The sequence below is a fragment of the Triturus cristatus genome, chromosome 2_1, assembly GCF_964204655.1.
Source record: "Triturus cristatus chromosome 2_1, aTriCri1.1, whole genome shotgun sequence".
NCBI lineage: Eukaryota > Metazoa > Chordata > Amphibia > Caudata > Salamandridae > Triturus > Triturus cristatus.
Genome location: NC_140581.1, coordinates 1,133,372,642 through 1,133,385,464, shown reverse-complemented (window position 1 = coordinate 1,133,385,464; position 12,823 = coordinate 1,133,372,642). Strand labels below are relative to the sequence as shown.

Here is a 12,823-nt window from a genome sequence, read left to right as displayed (position 1 = left end):
GAGTTTAAAACCGCGAGTAACATTTGCATACAAGCTCCGATTCGATTATGCAAATACTACAAAAATGAATAATTTCAGAACAGTTCTCTTCTAAGGCAGCTCCTTTTAGCAAATGTTATGCAATCCAGGTCATGGGCTCACCCTAGACCACTAAACCCTTGCATGGCAAGAGACGGGCATGGTCCTTTAGATCTGGGCAGAAGAGTGAAGACGGGCACAATTGATATTTGTGGCATAGTAGGGCTACTGCCTTTTAAAAGCATAACGCAAACAGAGCTTCCACTGGTTTGTGTCAAGGTAGTACACACAAGCTTTTAGTCAGTGCTACCGGTCTGAGATAAAAGAGGGCTTTGATGCCCACAAAAAGGGAGAAAATACCATTACGACCTGTTACTCCCCATTTATTTTTATAGTGAGTCAATTCACGTTATATTTGATCCAGGATTCTTTGAGCCAGGATTTTTTTACCATAATAAACCTGCAAATTAGATGATACCAAAAGCAAATTAACCGATCTACCACTGAAATGGATCCAGCCAATTTTTTAATAATGTCAGTTTATGAAGGGAACAGCTGGAGAGCCATAACAAAACACTTAATTGGTCACTGACCACCAAAAACAAAGTCTTTGAGCTCGCCAAGATTGCACAAATAACATTTGATAAATTATGCTAAAACAGCCATGTTTGAGGCAGTACACTAAATGCTTTGTTTAAGGCACTGGTTTGTAAGACAAAATCGGAGTAAAGGATTCCAAAACAAAAAATTACTTTTACATTAAAGGATTTATTCACTCTATGGCTCATTAATTTGTATAGTCTGAAAGATTTTAACAAATTATTATAAAATTCACTTTTGCTTTCCAAATATTTTCAGTGACTTTTATGGCATTATAAGGCACACAGAGGACCTTAATGTAAATCCTTATTACAAATGGAAGCTAATCAGTGTGGAAGCAGAGTCGGATCCATCTCATATTTGTTGCCCAAATTCATAATTTGGCAGGAATGAACATTTGGAAGTCACTGTAGCATTCAGGGTTAAATTTGTAGGAGGCACAGCATAAGTGTAGTCTTGCGCCTAGTAGATCAAAAGATTTTATTTTTGTTTATTTTGAAGGTTTTATATAGCGCTGGCTAGACCCAGAGGTATCAGAGCGCTTTACAAGATAAGGATAGTTAGGCACATAGGGTATAAAAGCATATGAAAGGTAGTGCAACAAAAATTTACAAAGTACAGAAAACATGAGCATTATACAAAACCAGATAAATAAACAGGGGCAGGAGCTATACATTTAAGTAATTAGGTAAATGGTGAAACAGGAGAACAGGGTATAAAATTACTGAACAAATATCGTGTGATAGATAAGAAATCAGGAGTAGGACAGAGGTTAGGAACCCCAAAAATAATTGAGGAGGTGGGTTTTGAGGTCTTTTTTTAAACTAGAATAGGAGGGATTAAGGTTTTTTGGGAGGGCATTCCAGATAATAGGGACATTGCCAGAGAAGGAGCGAGATTGTGTGGCTTTCTTTTTATGCAGAGGTGGGATTAGGAGTAGGGTGTTGGTGCTTCTCAGAGGTCGAGTGGTGCCCGCAGTGTGGAGTTTCTTTGAGAGGTAATGCGGAGTGTTTTGGTGGAGGACTTTATGAGTAATGCAGGCGGTTTTGTAGGCAGATCTGCCTTCGATAGGGAGCCATTTAAGAGATTTGAGAGACGGGGATTAAGGTCCTCTCTATTGGTGAATAGTAATACCAGTGTTTTATAGATGTATGAAATGGCAAAATCCATTAACAAGAGCTGTTGAAAAAAATAGTATTTCACCTACAATGAAACTCAAGAAGTAAAACAATTTCTCCATGTAAATGATGAGCTTGAGATGGCGATATTTTCCCTCAAGCCATTTTATAATGCAAACAGAAGAAAAAACTTGGTCTGACTAGCACCACAAGATACCCTTTATAATATAGTGACCATCAAGAAAAAAATGATGTCCTAAATTTACTGAAACATAGGATATCTAACATTAACAACATTCTTCAGTTCTCACTAATCGTTTCAAAAGAAATATGCTGATGGAAACGGAATTTCATCAGCAAAAATGGCAGTTTATGAATGCAAATAGCCAAAACCTAAAATGTCTCAGTGCAGCACATTAAGCTATGCAAATCCAAGTAACAGATTCCCTTGAATGGGTCTGAATCTTTAAGGTTTTGAAATGCTGAGATAGGGATGATACTATTACCATGCACCACCATACTCAATGTTCTCCACTTGTAAAGCTGAGAAAGTAAGCTGGTCAACATGGATGTAAATCTGTCGCTGGAAATTTGACACAGATCCCTTTTCAAAGAATGTATTACCCTATGACACCAAAGTGCTGAACCTGCTAACTTCCATGTATTTTGGCCTCATGACATTGATTTGTTTTTTTTTTATGAAAACCTGGTGTATTTTTATTTGACTTTTAATGCACTGTATTTGTCTCATGAACTCATAGCCAAGGCTACAACCTCAAGAGGTTTAAATATATTAGACACACCTCACATACCACCTTACTGGTGATGTGCATTGCTTCACAGACTTTACAACTAATGAAATATTTTAAAATGCTATTTCACTGTCAGAAGTCTCTCTTTCCCAGGGCGGTATAATGAGATGTTTATTTTGAGCTGAATGATACAAAAGGGATATTTTATGGGTCAGGTACGCGGCAGCCGATACAAACCACACACTGAATACAAAAAGGAGACTCAACTTTCAGTTGGCAAATAAGTGTAGTGGAAAAGGGGAACAAAATAATGACAATCACTGCTACTGAAAAACAAACAACTGGATTGGAGTTGCACAATATGAGCACTACTGTACCTGAGCAGTACATCAGTGAGGAAACTATAACCTTGGCAAGTCCTAAAATCTTCTAGCAGCGACTGTGAAACATTGCTAGAATCCTTCAAGAAGCAAGAAATTGTTGCAAACATCTGAACCATTTCCAAAGGCAAAAGGTCTCCGGACTCCCGCATGTTCTGAACACAAGTAGATAAACATTCTTTCTCTGCAAGAAACAAGACCACAAGGCAATTAAAGAGCATGAAGGAGAACAGAAGGAATAAAGTATGGATGCAATCTAGGATGAGTAGGGACAATGGAAGGAGGTCACTCGACAGAAGGACAACCTTATGAGATGGGGAAAATGTTTTTGTTCCACTGCATTATAGGCAATCAAAGATTATCTACGCTTTAGTACTTCAACATTCAACAAATCATGTAACCTGCCTTCTGAATACACTGTTAAGGGAAAATAGTCAAGACTATCTCCTTACCTCAATAAAAATAAAAATCTTTATATATATATAGACTTGCTGTTAGTGTAAAAAAGGTCCCATACAGAAATGAACTATTCAATGAGCTCATGCTGAAAGAATGCCAGTAGAACTGGCCAATGTGTTTATTGTAGAGTCAGGAAAGTCCAAGCCAGATCTTTAGGCTACCCACAGCAAAGAAATGTACATTATTATTTACCTGAAGCCAACTTACATGTTTTGTAGTGATCCTAAATATATAGCATAAAGCTAAAATGACTGCTGTCTGTATAGCATGCGTTCACAAGATACAAAAATTGTGTGAAGTTTGAGTTAATTTTCAGATTTTAAATAGTCCCTAATACATTCCAAGACATGCATTTACTAGCAGGTAAATGATATGCCAAACAGCATGAAATGAGGAAGTAATACTCTTACACAAGCTAGTAACACTATGTCAAGCAGACAGATGATTTGTCATGCCAGACCTAAAAATAGTGCATGTGATGGGTCATTGGCAGCCAAACCAGTATTCAACATTAGACCATTGCCAAGAACATTTCGCTCCCACTTTTTATACTTTAGACATTCAGACCATATGCCAGATATCAATTTGTCACTCCAATCAGCCATTCTCTGAGCAATTTGATTGGTGCTGTGTTTTGTCATTTTCTCGGACTGGCATTCAGAGTGTTTCTTCCCATTCTTGTTTCGCACAGTTAGATTTCACCTATTGTAACCTCTCATCCGGGTTACCTGTAGTAGTGGGTATTATGGTTCCTAAATATCCATAAAATGTTCTCTCACTCACTCTTTCAAATGAGTTTTCCACCGCATGATTTAGCAGCTTGCGAAGAGGTGTTGACATCCATTTTGTTGCAGCAATATAATGCACGTCTCTGAGGGATGCACATAGCTGGACCCTCTGCCCTCACTCCACCAGCTCCTTCTGTTCCATTCTGGTATTTCAGCCCAGTTGAGTACCTGCTGTAAGCAAGCTCTCTTACTCTCCACTGTGAATGTTTTATTTTTTTTCTTGTAACTCTGGTGGCTGCTGCATGGACATGCCTCCATTCTTAAAGTGGATGTTCATTTTGCTTTTCCTCCCAGGGTTTCGAAACAGTCTATTATTCACGTTGCACCCCTGAATTTGGTCAAAGCATGGTATAGAGGCCCAGGAATGCCAGTGATGCCTACTGCCATTGGTACAGCTATACAGAACCAACAACATTGTGCCAAGAGGCAGGAGGAGCCTAGCGCGCAACCAAGATGGCCGCGTAGGTGCGAGGCTCCCGAGGACCTCCGCGACCTCCTGAATTAATCCTGGCGACATCCTGTCCTTGTTGAGGGGACTGTGTCGGGGAACCCGAGCTGAGGCGCCACCCGTTTTTCGGGCTCGAATCGGACCCCGGACACCGGTGGGAGCACCGATTGAAGGTTGCGGCCTTCTCCGCGCCGGCCCCCCGGATTGGAGTAGTGGGGCGATCCGGGGACAAAGTGAACAACAGCGGCGGGCAAGGCTGGGCGACTCGCGTACCCCGCACTTTCACTTTCGCTTTTGCGCCCTCCTTGCCCTCAAGCGAGGTGGGGTTGGTGTGGTCTTGTCCAGGTGCCCGGCTGACCCGCCGGCTGTGGGTTGTCCTGCGGTTCGGTGGTCGCCCTCCCCCCCCCCCCCCCGGAACCCGTGAATTGGTATAGCGGCCCGTTCGAGGAGATTGGCACGACGGTGGGAGAGCAAGCATGTCCACCAAACAAGATGGCGACCGGGCGAAGGTGAAGACGACCCGCCGTGGCCCGGCGCACCAATCTAACAGTATGGACCGCTACACTCTCCAGAAGGGTTCTCCGGAGACATCGCGCACATCCCCGGCGGGCCCGACGGAGGCATCTGCTCAGCCGGTGGATCTGACCCTCCGGGACGTCATGGGCGCCATCGCAGAGATGAAGGCCTCGGTGGACCAGCGCTTCGACACCCTAGCGCAAAAAATAGACTCGGTCCTGGTGGATGTGAGCCTTGTGAGGGCTGACTTGTCCAAAACGAACGACCGGGTCGATTCCCTGGCCCACACCGCAACGAGCCTCACGACGGACGTGGTGGCCCTCCAAAAGGAGGTGCGCCGGCTTGGCCAGGCGAGCGCCCTGATGGACCGGCGACTGGAGGATTCCGAGGGTCGGGCCCGGAGGAATAATGTTCGTATTGTGGGGGTGCCGGAGGGACGAGAGGCGGAGGCGGCAGATCTTTTTGTGGAAGAATTGATCCTTACCCATCTCCAGCCCCGGGGGCTGAGTAAGCTTTTTGCGGTGGAGCGTGCTCACCGGGTCCCTGGGGGCAGACCTAAGACCGGTGCCCCGCCGCGGCCTCTCATTGCCCGGATTTTTAACTTTCGGGACAGAGACGCTATCCTCCAGACCTCCAGGCAACAGGGACCGGTCAAGCTTGATAACATGGATGTGCATTTCTACCCAGACTTTACTCCGGCGGTTCAGAAGCAGAGACAGAGTTTTCTTGGTGTTAAACGTCGCCTACGGGACCTGAACCTTAAGTACTCAATGCTTTTTCCAGCCAAGCTGAGGGTGGAGGTGGATGGTCGCACGCACTTCTTTGACCGGCCCGAGGCGGCTGGGGACTGGTTGGACACTCTGCCTGGAGATCGGGGCCGGGGGGGTGGGGGGGGCGCGGCTGGCGAGGAGGGCCCGCCGGATCAGAATTGAGGGGTGAATAAATAGGCCTTGCTCTGGACGATGTTCCTTCACCATTTATTGATTGCATATGTTCCCCTCCTATGGAGGTCGTGCGGGGTCTGTTGGGGGCTTCCCTCCTCCTCTGGGGGACTAGTTAGTTTTTAGCTATGGGGCGACAGGCACACTGCACTTTGGGGGGGCTATCTGGGCTCATGCAGGGGTGCAGGGAGGGGGGAGTTCTGTTGGGAAGGGGGGGTGGGGGGGGTGTGTTGTTTGTTTGCACCGCAAGGCAAACCCGCTACTGTATTGTTGCTTTTAAGATGCTCTGTGGGGGACGACTGATTGTTTCGACGTATGATGGGGGGTAGGGATTTTACTGTGTTGTCATGGAATGTTAACGGCCTGGGGGATAGGATTAGGCGTGGTGTGGTCCTGCAGTACTTGAAACGTATTTCACCAGATGTTGTCTTCCTGCAGGAGACACACCTTATAGGTAACTCCTTTCATGCAATGAATCGGCGGGGCTATCGTTTGGCGGCCCATTCTGGCTTCACCTCGGGCTCGCGGGGGGTGGGTATTATGATCAAGAACTCGCTCCCGTTGGAGATTGATGAGGTGCGCCATGATGTGAGGGGACGCTACACTGTCCTGGTGGGAAGAATGGAGGGTAGAGTGTTTATTTTTATTTCAGTGTACGTCCCGCCTGGGTTACAAGCCACCACATTTGCGGACCTGGGGCACCTCCTTCTGGACCTTCCGAGTGGCCTGCTGGTGGTTGGAGGGGACTTTAATGCGGTAGTTTCTGGGTCTATGGATCGCCATCCCCCTAGGGACCTTCCCCGGGCACAGGCGTGGCTGTCCGGCCTTTTAGACACGCTGGGCCTGGTGGATTGCTGGCGACTAAAGCATCCCGCGCAGCGGCAATACACCTTCCACTCGGGTGCCCATGGTAGCCTCTCGCGGCTTGACTACATCCTTGTCCCGGCGGCCCATGCAGGGAGGGTGGGGGAGGTGTGCCATCTGGCGCGGGGTATCTCAGACCACTCCCCATTGCTGTTACATTTCGATGTCTTCCCGAGGGGGGATGGCAGGGTGGCTCCAATCAATGCATGGTATTTGCGCGACCCCACCATTCGTGCCAATTTGATCAAATCCTTACAGCGATATTTCGACGAGAATGTGGGGTCGGTCCCTTCGGCCATTTCCCTGTGGGAGGCTTTTAAGGTAGTTCTTAGAGGGGAGGCCCTCTCCTTTATCTCCCATGCCCGGCGGCGCGAGCGGGAGGAGGTGACCCGGGTAGAGGCCGAGATTGCGGAACTGGAGGGTGACCTGGGGAGCGGGGTAACGGCTGCCAAGCTGCATGTTCTACACCTAAAGCAGGCGGCCTATCGGGCCCTCGTCACGGAGGCGGCCAGGGGCCTCAGTAGAGAGCAGCAGGGGCGATTGTATGATGTGGGTGATAAGGCTGGCAAATTGATTGCGTGGTTGGATAAGAGGGAGAGAGCGAGTCGCGTGGTTCCTTTGATTGAGAGTGTGGATGGTGCGTGTGTCACCGAGCCGGAAGCCATTGTCTCCTGCTTTGCGGATTATTTCCGCGAGGTCTACTCCCCGGTTTCCCCCTGCTCGGAGGAAGATTCCCATGCCCTGCTTCGGGACATCGCACTGCCCTCCCTTACGGTGGAGGACAGGGATTCGCTGGACGCTCCTCCCACCTCGGACGAAATTGCCTTGGCTATTCGCTCGGTTGCATCCGGCAAGGCCATGGGCCCCAATGGTATTCCCATCGAGCTATACAAGCTACGCCCGGATGTACTGGCGCCCCACCTGCGCGCGATGTTCCTGGCAGCCCACTCGCAGGGTTCCCTCCCGCCGGACCAGCGTCTGGCCACAATCGTGGTGATCCACAAGGAGGGGAAGCCCCGTGAGCGGGTCACATCCTATAGGCCGATCTCGCTCTTGAACGCGGAGCCCAAAATCCTCGCCAAGGTGTTGGCCAACCGATTGGTTGGTGTGGTGGGCGATTTGGTCCACCAAGACCAGTCTGGCTTTATACCACACCGCAACACGGCGCTCAATCTGCGGCGCCTGCACGGGGTGCTCGCACGGGTCCCATTTGTGCGGGAGCCGGCCATCTTGGCGTCCTTGGACGCCACCATGGCGTTTGACACGCTTGAATGGCCATACATCTGGGCGATGCTGGCGAAATTTGGATTTGGACCGAGGTTTATTAGCTGGGTCAAATTGTTGTACTCGGGCCCATTGGCGCAGGTGGTGGTGAATGGGCGAGTCTCGGCCCCATTCGCGCTGGGGCGGGGCACGCGACAGGGTTGCCCCCTGTCACCTCTCCTGTTTGCACTGGCCCTGGAGCCCCTGGCGGAGTGGCTGCGGTGGCACCCTTCCATCCGTGGTCTCCGCTGGACCCCCGAGCATGAGGACCGCGTGTCCCTCTATGCTGACGATATCCTCCTGTATCTTGCCTCCCCGCGGAAATCACTGATCGTCCTGGTTGATGTTTTGCGCTCATTCGGTCGCAACTCAGGCCTTGTCATCAACTGGGCGAAATCCTGCGTTTATGTGCTTTCCGGGGAGGCTCCGGTCCTACCACGGGACTGTCCGATCCAGATTGCCTCCCAGGGGTTTCGGTACCTGGGTATATATATCACTCTTGACCCGGAGGCCCGCTATGAGCGGAATTTGCTACCCCCCCTCCAGCGCTTGAAGGAGGACGTGGTGCGCTGGCGGCGTCTGCCGCTTTCGCCGCTCGGCCGAGCGGCCTTGTTTAAAATGATGTCCTTGCCGCGCTTCCTCTACGCCCTCCAGAATACTATGGACTTGGTTCCGGCACGCTACTTCCGTGAGGTGGAGGGCCTCCAGCGGCGCCTGTTCTGGGACGGGAGGCCGCGCATTGCTCTGGCTAAATTGACGCTCCCGTGGTACGATGGGGGGGTCGCCCTCCCGGACATTAAACGGTATTACTGGGCCTCCCAACTAGCTGCAATTAATCATGGCCTTTACGGGCCCGCCTTGAACCCGGCATTTGAGATGGACAAGATGCTCCTGCCCGGTGGCGACTATAATCGAGCGCTCTACTCTGGCGCGCCCGACTCCCGTCTGACGGGACCGACGCGTGTCATGGTGCGTGTCTGGCACGCGGCTAATGCAGCTATGGGGTGGAAGGACCGTTTGACCCGGGCGTCACCGCTATATGCGTCTGAGAGGTTGGGCTCCCTGTGGACATCGAAGGGCTTTGAGAAGTGGGACACGATCGGAATCAGCACTGTGGGAGATCTCTGGACGAGGGGGGGATTCAAGACTTTTGCGACGCTGCAGACGGAGTTTCAGCTGCAGGGCAGTGAGTACTTTCGGTACCTACAAGTCCGCCATGCGCTGGGCTCCGTCTTCCCGGATGTCGCGTCCATCCCGGAGTCTTCCCCCCTGGAGGACAGAGTGCTGGATGGCCATGTCCCAGACAGCACAATCTCCCTCATATATAAAAAACTGATCAACGACAGATCGTGCCTGCTGACTAGTCTCCGCGAGGCCTGGGTTGCCGACGGGCTGGAGCTGGACGACGAGGATTGGATTTCCGCGGTGGCCTCTCCGAAAGAGGTGGCCATCCCGGCTCGCCTTCGTTTCGTCCAGCTTAAGATCCTTCACCGGGTTTACGTGACGGGGCCAAGGCTTCTACGTATGGGCTTTGCTGGTGACGGATTGTGTAAGCGTGGCTGTGGTGCCCTGGCAACTTTCATGCATATACTGTGGGAGTGCCCTAAGGTGGAGCGATTCTGGCGTGGTGTGCATGAGGTCCTGCGTGTGGTTACGCGTGTCGCGCTGTTGCCTGAAGCGAGGAGATGCTTGCTGAATGTGTGGGAACCAAATGGCTATTCGGTCCCGCAGACGCGGTGGGTGACTCTGGGATACATGATAGCCAAGCGTGACATTGCCCAATTGTGGGGATCCCAGAGGCCCCCGGCGGTGTTGGCCTGGAAAGAACATATGGATTGGTGTATGTTTCGTGAAAAGGTGGTGTATGTGGCGAGGGGTAAGCCTGGGGCATGGGTGAAAATCTGGGGCCCCTGGAACGCCTACCGCGGGGGTATTTGTGAGCCGCCACTGCTACCGGCTGCCTCGCCAGCTCCGTCTCCCTAGATGGCCCCCCTCCCTCAGCCGTGGGCACGCGGTTCCCCAGTCCCTGATCTACTCCCATTCCCCTCTTCAGAGTTCTGCTGCTGGTTGGGATCCCCCAGTTATGGAGCACGTGCTGTCACTTTGGATCGCGGGTTGCCATGCGGGTGTGGTTCTGTGTGTTGTTTTGTTTTGATAAAAGGGAACCGTATTGTGGGCATGGAGCTATGCGGCCTGCAACATTGATTTCTCCTGCTTTGCTAATCTGCACCGCCAAGAGACTCTTGCTGTATGTATGCAATATGCTTTTGTCACTCTAGCGGCCGGCCGAGTGGTTGTAGGCCCATACCTGTAACTTTTTCAAACTGCAATAAACGGTTTAAAAAAAAAAAAAAAAAAAAAAAAACATTGTGCCAAGAAGTGCTGGTACCTAATCCTCCTGGGTAGGTACATAAGACAGTGAGCACTCATCCTCTCTCAGTTTATTCAGATGGCAGGTCCTTCTAAATCACTGATGCCAGCAAGGGTTCAGCTCGCACAGGCGACGTGCAGTAGCTTCTCCCCCACCATTCCTCATCAATAGTAATTCACCCCAACTCCCTTCCCAATGCAGCCTCTTACTTTTCCCCCAAACATGGAGTCAACCTCATTAGTTCATTGGGCAAACATCATACATAGCAGATTACAGTCTTGATGTGTTGTAGGGGTGGAAAGTCTTCTCTTATTTTGTTTTCAAACTTTTTGCCTCAGTTTGTTTCTAAAAAGAGACTAAATGTCAATTACTCATCACTTGGAGGTGTTAAATGTACATCTTCTGAAACCAGATGCCCATTTTCCTTTTTAATATTTCATGTATTCTTCCCTCAACTACACAACTGCTGAAATAATGCATCCTTTTAGCCAGATGCTTAGCCAAATTCCCAACTTGGCCCTATTACTACTGACAATAAATTGTGCCTCATCGTCAAAGAAGTAGAACCGGCTGAGCACACGGTTAGCCTCCCTTCTCATCAAGGAAAACAAGCATCTTCTTTCAAATGCCATACAGAAAATGACAAAGTGTTTCTCCAAATCATACATACCATGAATGTACTTCAATACATTGAGAGTAAGGCCATGACGTGATATGGTCATCAGTACTTCCCCTGCACTTTTCCTCCATGGCATGTTGTAAGGTGGACACCAAGAGGTAATTGCACTGAAAAGTAGTTGCAGGTCGTCTTTCTGAGCAAGCTCTTCAGCGGGTGACACAAAACAACACAATTTCACTAAAATCTGAAACAAGAGATATGCGGGTTACTGAAGAGAACAAAAAGGTAGTAACATGACATTTCAGAAAACAAAAGTCTCAAACACACAGATTCAAGGTTACACATCACATAGAATTAGGCTCTCAAAGCAATAATATCACTTTTACCCCGATGTGCACATACTCCCATGTTACAGATTACTGTCGCTCAGGTAGATATGTGGGCACATACAAACATCAATTGGTTTCCAATCAGAACTTAATAAGAGCCTAGAATTTAACATTTCAGAAGGAACAACTGCTAAGACAGCAATAGCCCTCATGTCTGGAGTAGTGGCCTGTGACTTTTAATAAGGGGCACAGGAGCTTTGAATTTTCAAAGTTTTAAGTAAAAAAAGAGACAAAATGCACTAAGCACCAATGCTAATCTATGAAAGCAGTAGACTGGGACCAACTCACAATTTTAGGCTGACTGCAATGGAACGAGGTTGGATATTCCAAGCTTCTTTGTTCCAGTCAAAGATTTTACCTTCTGACTTAAGCCTTTTATATGGAGCTCAAAATACTCCTTCAGGGTAAACTTGAAGATCCATCCAAGGAAGGTGTATCGAAATAGGACACCTCTTCCACGAGAGAGATCCCCTTGAGGGATCTTGAGGTCTTGGATGACAAAAATGTCAAAGCTTTTCAGAGTTTCTGGAGCAGCTCCTCTGGGTCACTTCTGAGGCTCTTGGGACTTTAGGGACAGCACGTAGGGGCTGGGACTCACTCCAACAGGCCACTAGCAAGGTGCAGTCAAAGTATAGTTACAACTGGTCACTTCAGGAAAAAGGCCTCATGTAGATTTCTGTGTCCCTGTAGCCAGACATGAGATCAGCCCACTGACCGAGCCTTCAAGCCTACATCTTTGGTCTGGGTACAAGAGGGAGCAGGTCCAGTCCTTCAGGGCTTCTCTCAGGTGACAGAAAGCAGGGTCCAGTCCTCTTCTGATCTTCTGCATTTCAGAAAGTGTTGCAGCCTGCAGGCTGTGCAGCTGCTGTCAGGTTAATGCAAATTAGCCTCCAGGAGCTTGAGGAAGGGGGAAAAGTAACTTTATGTAGGTTACTTTTCCTAAATATGTATGAAAAATCAGACTTCACCAATAAAATGGACTTTTAATAAATAAGAAAACTAGTCTTTGGATTAGTAGTTTAGCCAGTTCCTGTCAAAAGTTGCATATTAAAGTTAACAATTTGACAGGTGTGACTGCAGGTTTAACTACAGCAGTCAGGATACAATGGCAGGCCTGAAACCATGTTTTACAGGCTAACCCGGTCTGTGTCACAAAAGTTGCTACAGTCCACAGGTGGTGTTTAACTAACAGACCCTGGGTGCATTTCCTATACCAAGTACTAGGGACTTTTAGGCAAGTTAAATATGTCAATCAGGGATAATTAACCATGTTTAAAGTGGGAAAGCATAGTTACTT

The 12,823-nt window shown here is 48.8% G+C and overlaps 1 protein-coding gene across 10 annotated transcripts in view; it reads right to left on the bottom strand.

Annotated features, from left to right (window-relative positions):
- The window catches only part of WDFY3 (WD repeat and FYVE domain containing 3), a 1,391,721-nt gene that overhangs the window by 999,041 nt on the left and 379,857 nt on the right, over positions 1 to 12,823 (bottom strand). For all 10 annotated transcript variants that reach the window (XM_085636566.1, XM_085636564.1, XM_085636563.1 and 7 more), the window contains 2 exons: positions 11,189 to 11,381; positions 2,866 to 3,052 (listed from right to left, as the gene is read on the bottom strand). In XM_085636566.1, the coding sequence (XP_085492692.1) occupies positions 2,866 to 3,052; positions 11,189 to 11,381 (380 nt within the window). The remainder of the gene's footprint in view (positions 1 to 2,865; positions 3,053 to 11,188; positions 11,382 to 12,823) is intronic.